Source organism: Bombina bombina, chromosome 1, assembly GCF_027579735.1.
Source record: "Bombina bombina isolate aBomBom1 chromosome 1, aBomBom1.pri, whole genome shotgun sequence".
Taxonomy (NCBI): Eukaryota; Metazoa; Chordata; class Amphibia; order Anura; family Bombinatoridae; genus Bombina; species Bombina bombina.
Genome location: NC_069499.1, coordinates 348,825,883 through 348,850,263, shown reverse-complemented (window position 1 = coordinate 348,850,263; position 24,381 = coordinate 348,825,883). Strand labels below are relative to the sequence as shown.

At 36.7% G+C, this 24,381-nt stretch overlaps 1 protein-coding gene across 1 annotated transcript in view; it reads left to right on the top strand.

Moving 5' to 3' along the window:
- Positions 1-9,373: 9,373 nt before the first annotated feature.
- The window catches only part of ASIC4 (acid sensing ion channel subunit family member 4), a 668,821-nt gene continuing 653,813 nt past the window's right edge, over positions 9,374-24,381 (top strand). Inside the window, exon 1 of the mRNA XM_053698163.1 lies at positions 9,374-10,123. Coding sequence (XP_053554138.1) covers positions 9,548-10,123 — 576 coding nt within the window. The 5' untranslated portion in view covers positions 9,374-9,547. The remainder of the gene's footprint in view (positions 10,124-24,381) is intronic.

Genomic DNA, 24,381 nt, shown 5'->3' with positions numbered 1-24,381 from the left:
ACTAGCCACACCGCCAGATGGTGCAGTTCCGCCCACAAAACACATGACTTTCTCTAACCATACTACAAAACACATGACTTTCTCTAACCATACTCCACCAACAAAACACATGACTTTCTCTAACCATACTCCACCAACAAAACACATGACTTTCTCTAACCATACTCCACCAACAAAACACATATGACTTTCTCTAACCATACTCCACCAACAAAACACATATGACTTTCTCTAACCATACGCCACCAACAAAACACCTGCTACTGTGTGCACTGGCCTCTCTAAATTAGTTCCCAGCATCCTGGTCCCTGTGCGGAGCTCTGCAGGATGTTTGCCCCCCCACAACATATATTTTCTGGAATTGCCACTGGCAGTTTGTGTATATTGCTATAGTAATAAATGTTATCTTATTAAGAGTATAGGAAAGTCAAAACTAAACTTCCATGATTTAGACACTTAAAATCACTTCTGTTTTCAAATTGACTCTGTTCTTTTGGTATCTTTGGTTAAAATTATATGTACATATCCTATGCTACTGGGAGCTAGCTGGTGATTGGTGGCTACACACATATAGAACTCTTGTCATTAGTGCACCAGATATTTCCCAGTAGTGTATTGCTGCTCTGGAGCTAACTTTAACTAATGTTTAATTAATTTCCAGGAATTAAAGGGATACTAAACCAACATTTTTCTTTCATGATTCAGATAGAGCATGTAATTTTAAGCAACTTTCTAATGTACTCCTATTGTCAATTTTCTTTCATTCTCTTGGTATCTTTATTTGAAAAACCAGGAATGCAAACATAGGAACCAGTCCCAAACCATTTTTGGTTCAGACCCTGGGTAGCGCTTACTGATTAGTGGCTATATTTAGTCAATAATCAGCAAGCGCTACCCAGGTGCTGAACCAAAAATGGGCCGGCTCCTATGTTTACAGTCCGGATTTTCAAATAAAGATACCAAGAGAATGAAGAAAAATTGATAATAGGAGTAAATTAGAAAGTTGCTTATAATTGCATGCTCTTTCTGAATCATGAAAGAAAAAAAACACTGGGTTTCATATCCCTTTAAACATATAGATATATGCAAGCAATAGTGCAATAATAAAATGATGTAACATATTAGAGCATTTTCTTTTTGCACTGTAATTTATTGGTATGACATTTTATGCTATCTCTAGCCACATACAAACACCGAAATGGACTTCATTCTCAACCCGGGCTGGGTACACATCCCATGTCATTGCATACAGAAAACTGCACAACTTTCAGTGACTCAGGTGGTTAACCCCATGCAAGCCTGGGGACAAAGCCCATATGGAAAATGTTTACACAAAAATATTTTATTACTTTATTACAAAAGAAAAGGCCTATATCACCATTGTTTGTATCTTTTTATTATTATTATTATTTATTTTCCAAGAACATATTTGGTTCCATTGCCAGTGTGAATACAACATATTCAATAACAGAAAAAGAAAACAGACATAGGCATCTATTTATTAAAGCGTCGACTTTCTTGCATTCAACGGCACAAATACGCTCCCCTAAAGTCGCCTAACATTGCTGCCGCGGACCTGAATATGTTCTCCATAATTATTGCTGTCAAAAAGCCACGCACCAAGTACGGTGCAATGAGCAGCGGACTGTTGTTAACTAACAGTCATCGATCTCGTGCTATTCAGCTTTTTTACAGCTTTCTTGGTACCCTGTCACTAAACACCCACACTATACTATACTCTTTTACCCCTATACCGCTGCTCCCGGAGCCCACCGCAACTAAATAAAGTTATTAACCCCATAAACCGCCGCTCCCGGAGCCTACCGCAACTCTGATAAATGTATTAACCCCTAAACCGCCGCTCCCAGGGCCCGCCGCAACTAAATAAAGTGTTTAACCCCTATACCGCCGCTCCTGGAGCCCACCGCAACTAAATAAAGTGTTTAACCCCTAAACCGCCGCTCCCGGAACCCGCCGCAACTAAATGCAATTATTAACCCCTAAACCGCCGCTCCTGGAGCCCACTGCCACCTACATTATACTTATTAACCCCTAATCTGCCCCTCTACACCGCCGCCACCTACCTACATTTATTAACCCCTAATCTGCCGCCTCCAACGTCGCCGACACTATATTAAATTTATTAACCACTAAACCTAAGTCTAACCCTAACCCTAACACCCCCTAACTTAAATATAATTTAAATATATCTAAATAAATATTACTATCATTAACTAAATAAATCCTATTTAAAACTAAATACTTACCTGTAAAATAAACCCTAAGCTAGCTACAATATAACTAATAGTTACATTGTAGCTATCTTAGGGTTTATTTTTTATTTTACAGGCATGTTTTTATTTATTTTAACTAGGTACAATAGCTATTAAATAGTTATTAACTATTTAATAACTTCCTAGTTAAAATAAAGACAAATATACCTGTAAAATAAAACCTAACCTACGTTACAATTACACCTAACACTACACTATAATTAAATTAATTCCCTAAACTAAATTATTATGGGGGTATTGGGTGGGTTTTAGAGTAGCTTTGGGTGTGTGGGTGGTGGGTTTTAATGTTGGGGGGGTATTGTACTTTTTTTTACAGGTAATAGAAGACTTCTGCCCGTCTGGAGGATCACTTCTGCCCGTCTGGAGGATCACTTCTGCTGGCTTTGTGGAGGACTTCGGCCCGATTGGGTGAAGACTTCTCAAGGTAGGGTGATCTTCAAGGGGTTAGTGTTAGGTTTTTTTAAGGGGGGATTGGGTGGGTTTTAGAGTAGGGTTGGTTGTGTGGGTGGTGGGTTTTAATGTTTGGGGGGGGTTGTAATTTTTTTTTTTTTTTACAGGTAAAAGAGCTGATTACTTTGTAATTTAGTGTAGGGTAGGGCTTTTTTTATTTTAGGGGGCTTTTTTATTTTGTTAGGGGGATTAGATTAGGTGTAATTAGTTTAAAAATCTTGTAATTTTATTTTCTGTAATTTAGTGTTTTTTTGGTTTTCTTGTACTTTAGATTATTTTTTCTCAATTGTATTTAATTGTATTTAGTTTAGGGAATTTATTTAATTATAGTGTAGTGTTAGGTGTAATTGTAACTTAGGTTAGGTTTTATTTTACAGGTATATTTGTCTTTATTTTAACTAGGAAGTTATTAAATAGTCAATAACTATTTAATAACTATTGTACCTAGTTAAAATAAATACAAAGTTGCCTGTAAAATAAATATAAACCCTAAGATAGCTACAATGTAACTATTAGTTATATTGTAGCTAGCTTAGGGTTTATTTTATAGGTAAGTATTTAGTTTTAAATAGGAATTATTTAGTTAATGATAGGAATATTTATTTAGATATATTTAAATTATATTTAAGTTAGGGTGTGTTAGGGTTAGTTAAATAAATTTAATATAGTGGCGGCGGTGTAGGGTGGCAGATAAGGGTTTAATAAATATAATGTAGGTGGTGGCGGTGTAGGGGTCGGCAGATTAGGGGTTAATAAGTATAATGTAGTTGGCAGTGGGCTCCAGGAGCGGTGGTTTAGGGGTTAATAAGTTTATTTGGTTGCGGCAGGGTCCGGGAGTGGCGGGATAGGGGTTAATAAGTTTTATTTAGGTGGTGGCGGTGTCGGGGCGGCAGATTAGGGGTTAATAAGTATAATGTAGGTGGCGGCGGTGTAGGGGGGTGCAGATTAGGGGTATTTAGACTTGGGGTACATGTTAGGGTGTTAGGTGTACACGTTACCATAGGAATCAATGGGATATCGGGCAGCAGCGAACCTAAGCTCTCTCTGTTTTCCGACTCCCATCGATTCCTATAGCATCCGCCGCCTCCAGGGCGGCGGATTGAAAACCAGGTATGCTGGGCCGGAATAGTGCCGAGCGTACCTGGTGGATATTTGATAACTTCCAAAAGTAGTCAGATTGTGCCGAACTTGCGTTCGGAACATCTGTAGTGACGTAAGCATCGATCTGTGTCAGACTGAGTCTGGCGGATCGTATGTTACGTCACTAAATTCTACTTTTGCCGGTTTGTAGGGTTTGATAACTCAGGCTCGCCACAAATACGCGGCGGAATTCCAGCGTATTTGCGGTTGACAGCTTGATAAATACATGCCATAGAATAAACTTTAGACCAGTCATTAATAACAATATACAATCTAGGACAAGAAATGCAAGGATAATTATATTACTATTAATTCATGTTATGTTTCCGACGTAGTGTTACATAATTATAGTCATTAGCAAAGGATATAGACATTTTTTCCGTCAAGAATCCCTTGTTTGTATCTTAGTTTGCCTGGTTATGGTATGTATTGTATAGTCTGGTTTGAGAGTATTGTCTATTTCCATGTTTAATATATAAATAAATTAACATATATATATATATATATATATATATACATACAGTTTAGCTTTACATAGGGGTCAAATAAGGTATCTTTTCATATAGATATAAATCATTTAACATATAGAGAAGTAAGATTTTAATCTGGGATACAGAATTCATAAAAAGTTACTAAGATAGAAAATGCATGACCTGTTCCATTAACCATATAGATGGAGATGTCACTAACAGCTTGGATAGCGAGCCACAGTAAATGAATTCTTGCCTCACAAGATCATGAAATATATCTCCTTTGAGTGTTTCCCTGTAATGCCATAATGTGATCCAGCGTCTCTGAAACTGAACGTTTGCCAGATTACCAGATTGGACAGTGTAGGGAAATTCATGTAGGCATTTTACCTTTTGTGACAGTCCCAGTGTTACCTAGTGAGTTGACATGGTGAATCCTTAATGACAGCAAACTCTTAAGGGGACAGTCTACACCAGATTTTTTGTTTTGTTTAAAAAGATAGGTAATCCCTTTATTACCCATTCTTATTAACCATTCCCCAGTTTTTCTTAACCAACACGCTTATATTAATACACTTTTTACCTCTGTGATTACCTTGCATCTAAGCCTCTGCAGACTGTCCCCTTATTAAAAGTTTTTTTGCCAGACTTGCATTTTAGACAATCAGTGCAGACTCCTAGGTAACTCGACATGCGTGAGCACAATGTTATCTATATGTCACATGTGGACTAACGCTTTCTAGTTTTGAAAAAATGTCAAAATGCATTCAGATAAAAGGCCTAAGAATTTAGCATATGAACCTCCTAGGTTTAGCTTTCAACTAAAAATACCAAGAGAACAAAGCAAAATTGATGATAAAAGTAAATTGGAAAGTTGTTTAAAATGACATGCCCTATCTGAATCATGAAAGTTTATTTTGACTAGACTGTCCCTTTAAAGGGACATTCTGATGCAAAAATGACATGCGCTTATTTGTTAGCAAGTTAAGTCCTTCTCAGTAGCCACAAGAATTACAACTCCTAAGCCGAACATGTGCGGTTAGCCAATCAGGATTCAGGAGTGGCAGTTGCACATAACCGCCATAGCCATATCCTCTAATCATCTCCCATGTCCAGCTCAGGAGCTGCAATGCTTCAGTTTTAAAGCAAGTCTTTACTTATGTATTTAACTCATTTGATAACAAATAAGAGTATGGGATGTTTGCCTTAGGATGTCCTTTTGCAGGGGTTAAACACATAGGGCTAGAATATGAGTGGTGCGCTAACTGTTGCGAGTGAGCGATAAGGGGTTTATTACAGTTCTTTGCGCAAGTTGGAAGTATCTCTGTATTACGAGTTGAAAATAAACATGTTCGCTTGAACGCAATTGAATTTAACACATATCAGGATAGTGCGACCTCAGAGCTCTGGTTCACTGTTACACAAGGCAAAAAAAGTTGAACAAATACATTTAAAAGTACAGTTACAATTATAATAACACTGTCTAATAACTAACAATTATTAAAAAATTGCATAAAAAGGTTATAAGAGCTCAAAGATTCATATCTCAAGTGCTAGAAAAAAGGAGGCAAAGGGGTTCAACATAGAGATTCATAAAGACATATGTCCAAATATGTATATAAATATTTATATATATATATATATATATATATATATATATATATATATGTGTGTGTGTGTGTATGTATTTACAGACATATAAACACATAAATACTTATGTATACATAAAGAGGTATAGATTTATGTTTTACCAAAATACCATCAGATATACTGTATATAGAAATACGTACTTATGAATAAATAGAACATATTCTTGAATGTGAAGAATATTGGTATGTGAAATATTCATATATTCATGTTGGGTTAGCGCACTTGAGAAAATGAGATCGGGTTTGCACACGAATAAGGCTGTTGGGAATACGTTAATGCGGTCACGATGTTCGGCTTTCGAGCAAAAAACTGTTTACTTTCAACTTGTAATACACGCGTTGCTGAAGTCTAGCGGGGTTAATGCACAAGTGGGAGAGCAAAATACAGCTCCACTCATAATCTAGTCTATAGCAAGCTAATAAGCTATGGTCAGTAAACCATTAGAATTTTTCTTTAGGGATAGTTTGCCACTAATCACTACTGCTTTTTAATTGGAGTAATAAAGCAGGTGACTCAAAAAGGTTCCTCACAAATGACAGGTACCAGGCTGATCAGCTGTCATCCAAAATGTAAGGATTTAAAGAAGTTTTATTCTACATGTTGCATTATTGGCCTCAGGTTAGTATAAACATTTAAGTGCAGTAGGCACTTTAAGATAAAATTACACATTTAGTTTAACGCCTGTGCTAACAGAATGGCGTGTAACTCATTATAAATATATAGCCTCAAGATTTGCTGAGTTATTTATAAAGAAGCACATGATTAAAATGTAAAGTTAATGATATAGCAAGGAGCTGGAAATAAAAAAAAAGTTATTGAAAAAGACAGCTAAGAATATTGACAGCCAAAAATAGAATAAACAAAACAACAGGATGACATTACAGCAATAAGCTTATTGGTGAGAGGAGGGAGGGAACACCAGCAATAGTTGGTGTGGGGAAAGTGAGAAGAAGAGATAGTAGTAAGTTCATTTATTGTTGTGAGATGTATTGATTAATGGACAATCATATTTTTGTGTCTCATTCAGTGAGATGGCCTCAACCTGCTTGTATTCATTTGAGTAGTAGAAGGACTTGTGCGAGTTTCATTTTTGTCTAGAGTCACACAGTCTTTGCAAGCTTAGGATATTTCAGTATAAGTTTTGATACATAAATTAAAGGGAAAGTCTAGTAAAAATTAAACTTTCATGATACAGATAAGGCGTGCAATTTTAAACAACTTTCTTTGTTGGTATTCTTTGTTGACAGCTAAACCTAGGCAGGCTGTGCATGTGTAAAATTATGGGTATGTGTGTGTGTATATATATATATATATATATACACACACTTTGGAGCCCTTTCCGCTCAAATACATTTAAACAGGAAAAATCATTTTTATTCAATTTTAATGTTTTACTGTGTTTATACAGCAACTATTGTACATTCTACTGTTCTTCACTTAGAAGAAAATGTTCTTTGTATTTCTAAATAGATAGATTCTAAATAGATATTTCTATATATTTCTATATAGCAGTGTGCTCCATACGGAGCTTGATGCCTCGTGTTTCTGGCTCGCCGGAAATAGAAGTTTTGAAGCAGAGGTCTAAAGTCCGCTGCTCCATAACCTGTTCGTCTGCTCTAAGGCCACAAACAGAAATCAACCCGATCAAATACGATCGGGTTGATTGACACCCCCTGCTAGCGGCCGATTAGCTGCAAATCTGCATGGGGGGTATTGCACCAGCATTTCACAAGAACTGCTGGTGCAATGATAAATGCCGAGAGTGTATGCTGTCGGCATTTATCGATGTGCGGTGGACATGATACGCTACATCATATCATGCCCGTCCTCACTTTAATAAATTTACCCCATGGGAAGAAGTTAACGTGGTTGTGATGTCCTGAAATAAGCGCTCATCAGGTTTTACTCTTGTACTTTTTACTTTAAACTTGTAATACGTGCACTGGCCAGTTTACTTTGAGCACAGTTAGCGCACCACTTGCAAAATCTGGCCCAAAATAGCTCTAACTCAAAGGGACATAAAACACATGACTCAGATAGAGCATACCATACCAACACTGCTTCACACCATAATAATATTATTTGCCAATTTAGATAAATGATTACTGCATAGCCAAGTGTTTATTGACAGGTTCTCTGTACAAAATGGTCTTAGAGATGTATTTGTCTTTAATTTATGTAAACACAAAAAATAAATCTGATCCTTAAATCTCTTAGACTCTCTAAATATATTAATGTATTTCTCTATTTCTATTACTTGACATTGGAATTAGTTAAGCTGAAAACTGAATTTAGTCTTTTTCCCAGATTACCATATTTTTTTAAACTAAAAGCTATGTGAAATTATAGCAATCTGGTTTTGAGAAATGCTACAGCACACCTGTTGAATTTTTCCTGCTTTTTTCCCCACCTTAATAAATCAAAATATTCTTAACAGGTGTACTTGAAATTTTCAGAATTTGTACTGACTGCCCAATTTACAGCCATGTTCACCCATCCTTTCAAACAAAATGTAATTAAACCCCAGGAAAATAACATTATTCTGTAAAGACTATTTATGCTGACACTATAATTGCTTTTATAAAATAGTTCTGGATCTGTGATATATTCTTATGCCACTGCTTATCCCAAATAAATTACCCTCACAATCTTTAACATAGTTTAATTATATGTCTCATAGTTTTTTGTATTGTTTGAACAATTCCCAAATTCCTTGATTTTGACACTGACAGCTCCAAGTGTAGAAAAAGGTGTATCAAGTCAAGCAGACATCAGGGGTATTGTGGTGGCATATAGCTTTCTGTTGGCACTGGCTGTATAAGAATGCGAGTCAGAGCCAGCTTTACCAATACAGTTATTCAAACAAGTGTGGCAAGCTGACTTCAGAACAGAGTGTGCTGTATCTCCCTCACTCCGCCTGCCTGTAACTCGCTGCCCAGCACTGCTTAAGGCATTTCATTCAGATTTAGCTTGCTTTTTTCTTTTTTTCTCTCTCTCACACACAAACACACACTTCTATTTCTTCCCTCCCTTTCTCTTGAAATATGGGGATCCCTTTCCCTCCCTCAGACAGGGGTTTGTCTTAGCACTTGTTTAAAGGCTCTCTGTATTGCTGGGAGAGAGCACGGCAGAAGACAAGATTTTCATCCCTCTCACAGCTGTGCTTGCCGAGATAAGCAAAGTCACTGGGAGACAAATCTTAAAGGAGAGAAAGATCGTGCAGACTACAGCAGCTAATAGAAGCAGTAACCTCCTGCTCTCATTTGCTCTGTTTTTTTCTAATCTTTTTCTTTAAAGTCTTTACTATCTTTCTGTCTCTGGATCTGCAATTCTCCTTGTTTGGAACTGGGTTTTGGGGAAGCACAGAGGAAATAAGACTGGAAGTAAGGTTGTGAGAGCTTCCTTTTTCATTTGTTTCTTATTATCTGAGAAAAGGTGTCTGGGACCAGAGAGTTCTGTGTGACAAAAGAGGGGAGCCAGGCTAAGGGGTTATTCCAGGATCTTAAAAGCCCCTAGACCCTGTCTCCCCAAAACTGCTTGCAAATGCCCATCGAGATAGTCTGCAAAATCAAGTTCGCAGATGAGGATGGGAACCAGAAGGAGAAGGAGGAAGGGGAGAGGGAAAGCTTGATTGGGGATGAGATTCAGGTGGCTGGCCAGGACTTGGCAGGCTTTGCCAGAACTAGTACCCTACATGGGCTGAGGCATATCTTCCAGACGGGCAGAGTGGGCATCAAACAGAGCCTCTGGGCACTGGCATTCTTGGCATCACTGTTTTTTTTTCTCTACCAGGCAGCTAAGTGTGCCTTGTTTTACCTGGATCATCCCCATGTCACAGCTGTGGATGAGGAGGTGATGGGAGAGATGATCTTCCCAGCGGTCACCCTATGTAATATCAACCGTTTTCGGCACTCGGCTCTCTCTGATGCTGACATTTATCACCTTGCCAACCTTACTGGGCTTCCTCCGAAGGACCCAGATGGGCACAGAGCTTCGGATTTAATATATCCTGACCCTAACATGTTGGACATTGTTAATCGGACTGGGCATCAGCTGGCAGAGATGCTGAAGAGCTGCAACTTCAGTGGGGACAGCTGTACGGCACAAAACTTCTCTGTGGTGAGTCTCTCTAGTTTATGCCAATACGTATGCCTTTCAGTGTGAATTATATTACAGGCATGAATTCTTCAATTTAGTATATATAATTTTAGTCTTGCAAGTGTCCTAATGGGATAGATGAACAGTCCCCTCCCCGGTGTGCTAGTAGCTTTGTCACAATAGTGCCAATACATAGCATTCTGTAAATCGGTGCTTTCTCTCAAGGTAACATTTCTCTGATTATAGCACACCCACTCTGGAAACTCACTGGTAAAGCTAAAAATTAGACACCGTGCATGACAGGGAAATTGCACTCAGTAAGATATTGGTTTTATACTATTAATTATCATGAGATTGCTTCTGCGATTTGTTACGTATGTAAAACTTTTAACCTTTTAACTACTTGCTTACTAGTATACTCACATGGGTAGTTGATCAGTGATTTTTAAGGCACTGAACAATAATAGAGTCTTAAAATCAAAGACAGATTTTGTTTTATCAGGGTCACAAAATAACTGTCAGTGTTCTTCTATGGGATGTGCTTACAAATATCCAAAGCGAGTGTCTTCAAAACTATCATAACTTTAATTCATTTCATGTTTGATTATAAGATTTTGATAAGATTGAAATTATTACTTATGGCTGCCTGTGGTTTAACCCATTGACTGCCAAAGAAGGTTTCATTGCTGCATAAGGTGTCTCTAAAAGTGATTAAGCTGCAAGATCAATAAACAGGTAAAAAAAATAATCTGGTATAAACCCATTGTTAATAGAAGATATGGGTGGATCAGGTACTCAGTGTATTACTTTTTTACCAAACTAATACATAAATAAAGTGGAAATGCTCAAAGCCGAAACCTTTATTGAGGGAGGTCTTTATAAGCCTTAATGTTCCTCAATGTTTAAAATGTCAGCAGCTCTATTTTAGTTCTATTCAATGAGCATAGAAGAACAAGTGGGTCAGAGACGAGACAAACTGAAAACTCTGCAAACATTGGTTTATTGCAGATAATAACACTACTCTTCTATGCTCTGTTCCACATTTCAGATTTCGGTTCTGCTTCTGCCTTGTACCCATATCATTAACTGGTTCATTTTCTATTAACCTTTAAATCAAATATTTCTCTTCTTGCAAATCCTTTCGGACCACACAGCAATGATCGTAGGTTTTTTTACAGTTCAGCTGCCGAAAACAATTATAATATATGACTTTTCTCTATTTTATGTATCGTCCTGGAGGTTTTCAGTAGGGATAAAAAGAAAATGTGTGATTACACACACACAAAACAATGTATTTTCAATACCTGCCTGTGGCTCTAAGTCTGTTGAACATATTCACAAATAGAATGTATATTATGCATTTTGTTATCTAGGTAGCTTTACTCCAGCATAGATCATCAGGCAAGCAATATTGACGCAAGGGAATAAGAAAAACGGTAATGTCAAATTTTATATGTGCTGAACTGTTGACATTCTCCAGTTTACAAGAAAATTTCTCTATATGTCAATATGAAATTTGCATAATTTACTGGACAAAATGAAAACAGTTGAGAACGCCTTAAATAAACACATTATCTAATTAAAAAACATTTCTGTTTTTTTGGTCTTTTTAAAGTTATTTTGTTTTAAGGAAGGACACACAAATTCATTAGGCCATAAAGGGGTGGTGTATTGTTAAAGGGACAGTCTACTCCAGAATTTTTATTGTTTAAAAATATAGATAATCCTTTTATTATCCATTCTTCATTTTTACATAACCAACACAGTTATATTAATATACTTTATATCTCTGTGATTACCTTGTATCAGTTCTTTTGAAAGACTTGCATTTTAGCCAATTAGTGCCCTCTTATAAATATCTCCACTGGTGTGAGCATAATGTTATCTATATGACAAACACAAACTTACGCCCTCTAGATGTGAAAAACTATCAAATGCATTCAGATAAGAGGCGGGCTTAGAAATTAGCATATGAGCCTATCTAGGTTTAGCTTTCAACTAAGAATACCAAGAGAGCATAGCAAATTTGATGATAAAAGTAAATTGTAAAGTTGTTTAAAATGAGATGGCCTATCTGAATCATGAAAGTTTAATTTTGACTAGACTGTCCCTTTAAAAGAACATGCATGGCAATGTCACAGCAACACCTAGTGGTGGTTTTAGGTTGTACATGGCGTGCACATCACTTGTGGGCGTTAAACCAAAAAATAGCCACGTGGCATATCATATGTGGTTAAATTCTTCAAAAATATGAATATTAATATATGAAATTCTATTAAAGTATTATCGTTCTATTCTGTTATTTTTTTCAATCAATATGTAAAGATAATTTAATTTGTTTGAAGTATGTTTTAATAATAATAAATTCAGTTTTAAAGAAGGTTTCATCTAGAATATTACAATTGAACAGATATAGATGCTTTCTTGTATTATTCTGTTATATTATTAGATAAAGAAAAAATACAAAAAGGGTGAACTATTTACACTGACATATTTGGTTGAATATAAAACTGTTATATTGTTAGAAACCGTTGTTTCATTAGATGCACAGCAACTGCTGACTAAAATAGAAGATGTAATATTAATCGCACTTACTGAAAATTTATTTTCGACACAACTTAGAACAGAATTTCAACTCTGAGTACCCAAAGGCAACAAAATCTTAATGAAATTTAGCAAAGAAAAATTACAATTACCCTTGAACCCTCCAAATATGTCTGCACCAGAAAGGCATAACTGTTAACTCTTACTGAGATTGATAAAAAAATTCTCTTTTTCTTTCTGTGTCACATAAAATACATACACATTGACTTGAGGTTTGTAAAATGAGACACCTCTTGCCCTGGGTGTGTTTGGTGCAAACGTTTATATAAATTAGACAGGGTTTATTGTACAGATCATTTTCATTGATCCGTAAAGCAAGTATCCAAACCTTCCTACACTATTTGTTTTTTAACTGGGATTAAATAGTGCAATAGCTACTAATTTAATACTATTTAACTTTGAATATATTTGTAATAATCATTGAAAATTTGTATCTATATATTGAGGATACACAAACATCAGGAATCCATTGCACCAGCACACAAATTCCTGAACATTATTAAAGGGACATTATGGTTTTGTTTTTTTGTTGCATTTAAAATAGGACAGTATAAAATGTATTACTATTCAGTAGTTATTTTGTTTGTTTGTTGTTTTTTAAAATTTGTAAAATGGATGTTTCTGTACTGAGAAAAGAAAAATAAAACAATAGCATGGTCCTCCTTTTGCATTAATTTGTGTTTAGTTTTTGTTTGTTTTTATCTTTTTTATATATCTTTTTTTTTTTTGGCTGCAAATCAATGTTAAAGGGCCACTGTAAGTAAATATTTTCTATGCCTGTTACTAACCAACTACCCCAAATACGCTTTTTATCAATAGCATTTCATTAACATATCTCTACCGTATATCAGAAATCTTGTCTGCAAATTTAATTGTTTTCCAAACCCACTCCGTGGGTATCCTTTGCTCTGTACCAATCCGTTTACAATACCTAGGTTTCAAAATGGCGCTTTAAACACAAAGTTATTGGTTTAAGTATTTTGAACACACAGTGCTGAAAATAGTGGGCAGGATAACGTGACATTATCAGCGAAAAAAGATATAACTTTTAGAACGTTATGAAACTTTGTTTTGGAGAAAATATAGGTCAGTAGGTTTTAATATGTTTATTAACTTTAATATGTTAGTTGTTTAGCTTAAAAGTAAATAAGAAAGTAATCCTTTAAGATTATCATTTGATTGTAAAGCACCACCAAATTCTGGGTACAAGAGTAGGTTACACAATAAGTTAAACACGTTAAAGATATTTTTGCATGTGCATGTGGATTGGCTAGAAGGGACATCTCCTAGAGAACAAAAATGGTTTATTCAGCACAGTAATATCTATTAAATGTAATATATTTTAAAACAATCTTTTTTCAGATAGAACAGAACCATTTTGAGTACTACAGAATGAATATAATAGAATGCCCCTTTTTAATTGGAAGATACACAGTCCTCAAAATACATAGGCCAGAAATGAGGCACTTGTAGTGAAGAGGGGGCAGTATGTGTGTTGCATAAGGGGATAGGTTAAAGGGACACGAAACCCAAAAATTTTCTTTCATGATTCAGACAGAGCATACAATTTTAAAAAACTTTTTAATTTACTTCTATTATTCAATTTGCTTAATTCTCTTAGTATCCTTTGTTGAAAAGCATACCTATATAGGCTCAAAAACTTGGAGCAAGCTGCTGATTGGTGGCTGAACTTGTATTCCCATTTTCATTGCCTTACAAATGTGTGCAGCTTGCTCCCAAAAGTTCATTGCTGCTTCTTCAATAAAAGATTCCAAGAGAATGAAGCAAAATTGATAACCGAAGTAAATAGAAAAGTTTAAAAATGTATAATCTATCTGAACCTTGAAAGATTGATTTTGGATTTCATGTCCCTTTAAGAATAATTTGGGAATTGGAAGAGAAGAGACAAATGCGTGACAACATTCACATAAGCTAATCAAGATTAGCTAACACCTGGGGCATATTTATCAAGCTCTGTATGGAGCTTGATGCCCCGTGTTTCTGGCGAACCTTCAGGCTCGCCGGAAACACAAGTTATGAAGCAGCGGTTTAAAGACCGCTGCTCCATAACCTGTCTGCCTGCTCTGAGGTGGCAGACAGAAATCAACAGATATCAATCCGATCACATATGATCTGGTTGATTGACATCCCCCTGCTAGCGGCCGATTGGCCGTGAATCTGCAGGGGACGGCATTGCACCAGCAGTTCACAAGAACTGCTGGTGCAATGATAAACGCAGAGAGCGTATGCTGTCGGCATTTATCGATGTGCAGCGGACATGATACGCAATATCGGATCATGTCAGCTCGCACAATGATAATTTGGCCCCTTAGTATCAACAGAACTGGTGTTGTATACATAAAATTATAATGGAAAAAAGTACTTATGTATTTAGACTGTTTCTATCATAGTTGGAAAAAACATAGATTGGATATCGCTAAAACAAGGGATACTCGATTTAAAATACAACTAATAAAATATTGCATATGTACCATACAACCTATTATTTATTATTACATTATCAGAATGAAAGTATTTCTTTAACAAAATGTATGTAGCTATAGTAAATTTTGTTAAAAACCAAAATCCAAAGGTATTTGTTAGAAAGGAATACAGTAGCATCTTCCCTGATATAGAATGGGGCTAAAATTCTACAACATTCATAGTTGCATTCAAAATTAATTTTCCTTGAATCAACCAATTAGATATGACTGACTTAGATACAATGCTAAAATCAATCAAATACATTTTCAAATTCTGCACAAGCAGGAAAGGGGTTAACTTAGGATAGCTTAACAATTATAGGTATCAGCAGAACTTGCTGACCCAAAACCTTCCTCTTGGGTTGATCCAGCACGAAATCAGCCCAAGGAAATTAACTCCAACGCTTCTCTTGTGTTACACTCGACTAGCACCAGAGTTCCTGTCTAGGAAAGAAGTGCCGATTTCAGCAACCGTCCACTCCAGCAGATAACTCACTCCCCTCAGAGATCCAAGCAGAGCTGCAGAAGGGAATTTCTCTCTCTTTTTTTCACAATGGGCAGTTTTCATTCTGCTGTGTTTTACTGATTGCAGTGGGGGGGAAAAAAAAACTTAATGGGGATAATCAGATTCTTGCTCATAACCCCTTTTCACTTTACAAATCTTGTTATGTACTTTAGGCACCTCTAAATAAAATGGTCTATAGCTAGTTTATTATACTGTACCTCATATACAGCTTTCTTAAAGGGATATAAAACCCAACATTTTCCTTTCCTGTTTAAGATAACGTACAATTTTAAACTTTCTAATTCTGCTATTGAATTTTCTTAATTTTCTTGTTATCCTTAGTTAAAAAGCAGGAAATGTAGGAAGTTCTAGATATACTGGAAGAATCTCTGGAGCATATATATATAACATTATCTTACTTATGTCAAAATGTGCTATCTTGTGATGCTTACATAATGAATTTTCAGATGACAACTAGACCTCAGATCTGTTCAGATCCAGTAACCTTTTGTGGTCAATTCAGATTGTCTAAAAAATAGAAAAAGAAGCAGATATGAATTAATTCTTATTTTATCTTTAATTTCATAAACTTTGCACAGCTAAATATTAGATTTCTATAGTTATGTTACAAAGTAACTAATTTAACCTGTATGTCCCTTTAAAACTATGGGGCCGATTTATCATAGTGCAAGCAGACATGGATAAATTCCGACAGCATACACTGTCTGCATTTCTCATTGCACAAGCATTTCTCATTAAATGCTTGTGCAATGCCACCCCCTGCACATTTGCGGCCAATCGTTCGCTAGCAGAGGGAGTCATAAACCTGATCGTATCCGATCGGGCTGATTGCTTTCCGCCTCCTCAGAGGTGGAGAACGAGTTAAGGAGCAGCGGTCTTAAGACCGCTGCTTCTTAACTCCTGTTTCGGGCAAGCCTGAAGGCTCGTGTGAAAACAGAGGCATACAGGGCTTGTTAAATCAGCCCCTATGGCTTCATACTCATAATAACTAAGCCAATGATGATGTATAGTGCACAGACTTATTTCTGTGTCATAAGTTAAGATTTTATCCTTAATAATAACATAAGTAATCAAAATTAAATGTTTATTAAGTAAAATATACTAGTAACTTTTGAGAAAAAAAAAAAGAATATTCTCTTTTTATATATATATCAACTTTGCTAAACAGAGTTATTTTAACTTAATCTGAAATCCAGCAGCTGTGATCTAACTAATACTGTAAGCGGGTATATCCTTTCACGTACTTTAATGGCAGAAGTTATGATCTGTCAGTCACTTTCCCAGAACACATTTCAACCATGAGCACTGCATGTACAGGATCTTCCTGCTGGGCAGGAAACAGAATACAATCAGATGTCTCCCTGGTCAGCCACTTACCTGAAGAGATCTGGCTGAACCCTTAGCAAGTGTGGCACGTTTCTCTTCTTAGCGCATCTCCTCTTCACTCTGCCCCCAGCTGTGAGAGCAGTGCAGGTTCCTCTGTACGTACATCTCCATGTACAACCCGTCTTTATTATAGCAGCATGATAACATCGCTGCGGTGATAGCTTGGATGTGACTTGAGTGAAACCAGATCTGCCTGTGATAATGCTTCTTAGAAATAAAGGATCTGCATGAAAATGAATGTGGTTTCTTTTTCATCCTAGAACTTATCGTTTGAGCATGTCCACTAATATCCTGTCTGTGTATTTTTTTTACTTTATTAGAGGTCAGTCTCTAATGCATTGTATATATCAGTGTTTTTCAACTCCAGTTGTCTGGGCACACTAAAGGGCTAGGTTAGTAGGTTTTCCTGATATCTGAACAAGAGCACACGTAAAATAATTAGCTAATGGGTGTGAGCAGGATAGTAACCATGGTTACTGATCAGCTGATTATTTCACCTGTGCTCCAGTTCAGATATGAAAATATGGCCCATTAGTATGCCCTGAGGACTGGAATCAGTAGTGGACTGGTGCAAAATTGTTTTGGGCCCTCCCCCCATGAATGTAACTCAGTAATATGCAATACAAATAATATAGATGCTTCTCTGTACAATGATTTTGAGTATATATGTGCTGCTGCGCCGGCTCCACCAATGGTAGTTCTGACTGGAATTGGAAAACACTGGTGTATACTGCCAGTTGAGGACTACACTGCAAAGATCTGCATACTAAAAAAATCTTTTAAGGTATTTTTCAACTGTCATTGTTTTAATTGTAATTGTTTTGCAGTGCAGGAACACACTTCTCAAAAAGCCTTAGGAGTGAGCTTTTGTTTTTGCCTTTAGTGTGGTCAATTAAGGAGGGACATAGATGAATTACTAAACAGATCAATCAATCACTTTGTATAATTTTGTAGGGTCGGGTTCTGAATCCTGTGGGATATGCAGCAGTCTGTGTAGGGACAGAGGTAAAAAAACATAGTTCCAGAGTTAAATTACAGGGAATATGTCTAAAATAAATAATTCATGTATACTACAAAGGAAATAGATTAATGGACAAACCAAATGGCCCTATGAGAATTTAAAGGTGATATGAAAATACTAGAATCAAGCAAGTTATTTAATTAGGATTGGATCAAAGAACAAATGCCACTCTTAGGATCTGACATATTCTTAATGGACTACATTACTAGTCCTGCTGTGACTTTTTTGTTTTACATTTGTTTTAAGCCTGTTCCTTTTCCTGCAATAAAAGAGACTTTCTTTCTAAAAACGCCTTGAGGTTTGCCGGATTTTTTGTTTTTGCAAGTCATATTCTTAATGGAGTATGTATTTGCCCATTCATTTTTTTCAGTCATTTTCAAAGAGAAACTTGCATTACTGCAGCTATTAAGTACATTTTTTGGCATATGAAGTACTAATTTGCTTGGCTTCTGATTGGCTAAGAATTTTTGATTGTGAAACTCCATCTTCTGGGGAAGTCATATTTTGGAAAATAAAATTTCCGCAAATTGATATACTGGCTATTTTATCTCAGGGTGAAAATTTTTATTAGGCTTCTCTAAGCTGCAAGTAATAGATTATTATTTAAAGCAGTGATAGCAAATTTCCTAAAAAAAATGAGGGCCATACATCACATCAATATTTTAGAAGCCTCAAGGGCCGTAACTACCAGGAACCTACAGGGTATGGCACTGCTCATTTAGCCCTTTACCCTTTACGGTGTCCTGGACTTTTAGCACCTGTCTTGTCTCTGTCGGTGTGACCCCACTTTTTCTGTATGCCTCAGGAGTGAGGCAGTGCAGAAATAGCATGATGGAGGACACCCCAGGCCAGCGGTCTTAGGGACAGGTGTCCCTGTAATCCCATGCCTGTCAGTCAGGTGCCTCCATTCATCAGATACACTCTGCGATCAGTGTGTATCTCATGCTGCTGCTGGAAGCCTGCATGTGAGGCTATCCAGCAACAGTGCAGTTACTGTCAAAAATGACAGTTACTGTGTATACAATCACTGTGACAGCCAATCACAATGATTGCATACTTAAAGGGACAGTCAAGTCAATATTAAACTTTCATGATACAGACAGGGCATGCGATTTTAATTTACTTTAATATGTACTCTTATCATCACATTTGCTTTGTTCTCTTGGTATTCTTTTTTGAACGCGAAACCAAGGTAGTTTCATAAACTGATATCTAAGCAGTTGAAGTCACCTCTTATCTCTGTGCATTTTGACAGTTTTCCAAATAGACAGTGCTAGTTCATATGTGTTATATAGATAACATTGTTCTCACTCCAGTGGAATCAGCACCGTTGGACTAAAATGCATGTATGTCAAAAGAACTGAGATAAGGGGCAGTCTGCAGAGGCTTAGATACAAGGAAATCACAGAGGTTAAAGTGTATTAATATAACCGTGTTAGTTATGCAAAACTGGGGAATGGGTAATAAAGGGATTATCTATCTTTGGAAAGAATAAAAATGTTCAAGTAGACTGTCCCTTTAAAATAAGCCTAGATACTAGCATGCTGCAATGCATGCTGGTAGTAGGCTCAGAGGTCAATCACTGGATGCCTCAGGAGTGGGGCCTTCCAAATTTGAACAAAAAAGTGGTCCAGGGTCATGTTATCACTGTGACAGCCAATCACAGTGATCACTAGGTTACAGAATTTGCTTTTTGGCATCTTTTGGGAACGTGGAAAAGGTAGAAGAAGAGGTATTTAACTTCCTATTTTAGTATAATCTTACATTATCTTCAAAACGAGTTGAAGCAGTTTGAGCTGTAAACTTATGTTTCATCCATTTTACAAACAGGCTAGACATCCTTTGTTATTCTAAGTGTTAGCTCCTCCATTCCTTAACTGTACTAAAATCAACCTTGTGAATCCCCCCTGAGAATATTTGTATGCAGAATAAACTCTTGAGCTGGTCAGACATAATTAATGTGTTGTATATGTGACTTAGTTTAAATATTAGACTATCATTGCCTTGAACGTGAGGTTAGACTTTCCGTTTCTAATTAATTGAATGATGACAGATATTCTGCGCTTCACTATGGCTTCTTCTAAGTCTCTCTTCATATTTTGGTGTTACCTAGTTCCAGTGTCTCTGGCAGCCAAATCGGGTTTCTCGGAATTGCAATCTCAACTATGTCTGCCTCACTGTTCCATGACCTTTGCCTTGGAGCTGTTAAGAAATGTCACTGATGCAGAATATTCATACTCTTTAGAAAATTACCTTCTGGGTTATTCCCAGCGATTGATAATGAGGCACCTGATTTGACCCATTTTCCCTCTGTCATTTATTCACCATCCCAATGCTTTATTTAATCAACTTGTTTCCCACGATTATTATCTTTTTATCTGTCTGGTATAATGTTGCTTTCTTCCCACTGAAACTCATACTCAATAGAATAATAAACTAATCTAATAACACTGAATATTGTAGGTTACCCAGGGCAACAGAGAATGCCACAACTCATTAAAGTGTGAATATTTATATTATAAATAAAGGCTATAGGGTTTTACTTATGACATTGTCAAGAAATGATCACCTTTAGAAATGTATTAATAATAGAAACAAAATATCTTATTATCAATATCCATCATTAGAAACTATTGTGTTTTATCACTGTTTTATTTACAGCTGCACATAAAATGGCGATTTTTTACTTAATAGTCAAAAAAATGACATGCTCCAATTCATTAGCACATGTAATTTTAAGACTAGCTGCCCTGCACTAGTATGTGTTTAACCCCCACAAAGGGTTTAATCAAACAGTAGAAGTACTGCTCAGGACCCGTAGAGCCCTGCAGGTCCCGAGCAGAAACCGCCACTGATCCAAACAGCAGCGCTAGTCACATGACTTAACTGTGTATCTAGTGCTGCTGATTGGATCTGCGGGCTCTGAGTGCTACTTCTACTATGTGTTTTACCAATTTGCGGGGAGGGGGTGTTAAACATATAGTGGCGCACAGTTGCTAGTCTTAAAATGACATGCTATAAAAAATTAGAGCATGTCATTTTTCAACTGTTATGGCCCTTTTATTTTATAGGGTCATCTACAACACCCAGCTCTATTCTATGTAATTACTTTGGTGTAGTTTTTATGTTATTTTAAGGTTCCTTGTGGCTTTTGCAGGCTTTAAGTTTTATGCTATTGGCTGCCAGAGAGGGCTGTGACATTGTGCTTTGTTAAAGGGACACTGAACCCAATTTTTTTCTTCTGTGATTCAGATAGAGCATGCAATTTTAAGCAACTTTCTAATTTACTCCTATTATCAATTTTTCTTCGTTCTCTTGCTATCTTTATTTGAAAAAGAAGGCATCTAATCTAAGGAGCCAGACAATTTTTGGTTCAGACCATGGACAGCACTTGTTAATTGGTGGGTGAATTTATCCACCAATCAGCAAGAACAAACCAGGTTGTTCACCAAAAATCTGCCGGCATCTAAACTTACATTCTTGCTTTTCCAATAAAGATACCAAGATAAAGAAGAAGATTTGATAATAGGAGTAAATTAGAAAGTTGATTAAAATTGCATTTTCTATCTGAATCACAAAAGAAAAAAATTGGGTTCAGTGTCCCTTTAAAGTGACTTGAAAGTCAGCGTTTCTTTTAATTCTTATAGCACTTGCAATTTTAAGAGACCTTTCAATTTTCTTTTGTTGTCAAATTTACTTTGTTCGCTTGCTATCCTTTGTTAAATAAAAATACCTAGGTGAGCTCAGGAGTAGCAGTGCACTACTAGATGCTAACTGGTGACTGTGGCTATGCCTCTTGTCATTGGCTCACCAGATGTGTTCACTTAGCTTCCAGCAGAGGCGTAACTAGAAACCACAGGGCCCAGGTGCAAGAATCTAAGAAGGGCCCCCCCCCCAACAAAAAAAAAAAAAGTGAATTTGATACACATCTTTTTTTTTTCTTCTAATCTGCCGGTGAAATGGCTGGCCTGACCCTACCCACCCCAGTACTTTAGAAAGTGGCCACAGTAGTCTGTGACATGGTCCAGCCCCCCCGTACTGTATATAGTGGTACTGTATAGACTGACACTGTTTACCCCCCGCCCACCCCCCATGCTGTAGTAACAAGGTCTGTAATTTGCTGGTTCCACAAACATACACACACACACACACACACACATGCATAAATACACACACAGTCACATACATACATACACACACACACACGCGCGCGCGCGCACACACACACACATACATGCATAAATACACACACAGTCACATACATACATACACACACACACACACACACATACATGCATAAATACACACACAGTCACATACATACATACATACACACATACATGCATAAATACACACACAGTCACATACATACATACATACACACACACACACACACACACATACATGCATAAATACACACACAGTCACATACATACATACACACACACATACATGCATAAATACACACACAGTCACATACATACACACACACACACACATACATGCATAAATACACACACAGTCACATACATACATACATACACACACACACACACACACACACACATACATGCATAAATATACACACAGTCACATACATACATACACACACATACATGCATAAATACACACACAGTCACATACATACATACATACATACATACACACACACATACATGCATAAATACACACACAGTCACATACATACACACACACACATACATGCATAAATACACACACAGTCACATACATACATACACACACACACATACATTCATGCATAAATACACACACAGTCACATACATACATACACACACACACATACATACATGCATAAATACACACACAGTCACATACATACATACATACACACACACACATACATGCATAAATACACACACAGTCACATACATACATACACACACACACACACATACATACATGCATAAATACACACACAGTCACATACATACACACACACACACACACACACACATACATGCATAAATACACACACAGTCACATACATACATACACACACACACACACACAAACACCAATGGGTAAAACAGAAACACTAACCCCTGTAGTCAGAGACACAAATGAAGCATCATGTCACACTCACATAATATCAGTGCAGGCAGTGGCAGGTCAACATTTTTTATTGTAAAAAAAAAACAAAAAAACTACAACCTCTTCACCCCCTGTAGTTTTGCCCCTGGCTTCCAGTATAGCACTGCGGGTTTGGAGCTATCTTTGTCTCTTGTTACTATAAGAGATTAATTGCAGGGGATTTTTAGAGGATTTGAAATCTTTCATTTACTACCTGCAATTCTCCTATTATAGGTGAAATGCACACAGCATTAAAGGAATGTGAAACCGAAACATTTTCTTTTGTGATTCAGACAGAGCATATCATTTAAAAAAAGTTTCCAATTTACTTCTAAAATTTGCTTTGTTCTCATGATATCCTGTGTTGAAGAGATACCTAGGAAGGGATCTGTGTAAATTGCAGGAAATAATGCTCCATCTAAAGCTCTTGCAAATGGATAACATTCTTGCAAAACTGCTGCCATATAGTGCTCCTGAAATGGGCTGGCTCTTAATGTTGCTTATCCACAAGATACAACGAGAATGAAGAAAAATTGATAATAGAAGTAAATTAGGAAGTTGTTAAAATTGCTTGCTCTGTCTGTATCATGAAATAAAAAATGTGGGGTTTCTTATCCCTTGTAGTTTGCAATGTGCAGAGCTAACTCAGCTCTTTTTCTCTTTTACTGAAGATACTCACTGGGTTTGGCCCTTCCTAGTGCACAGTTAATGGCGGGAATTGAAATGTTTTAATTCGCCTGCCATTCACCTCTTAATGAATAGACTCCTTGCAAGCACCAGTGCAGTAATACAGTGTTCTAATACAGGAGAGCGAGTTCTTTTTGCTCTTTTCCTTTTAATACTGCTCTAAATGTATTTGCCATACGATTACCTCCAGACTGATTAGCACTGAACCTTTCAGCTTTTATGCATTGCTGAGTCATTTGCTGCATATAAGTAACAGTACTAGCGTTTCTGTTGCTTCTCTAGTGTTTAATAACATTACATATGTTTCTTGTGCTTCCACTGATTTAAACAGACTACTCTTTCCCCTACTCACATATGTCTGTATAACACCACTGGGCTGGGTTAAAAGTGATTCCTCACTTTGATTTTCTATAAACTATGATTTTCAATAAACTCTGGGATTCACTTGACTTGTATTAG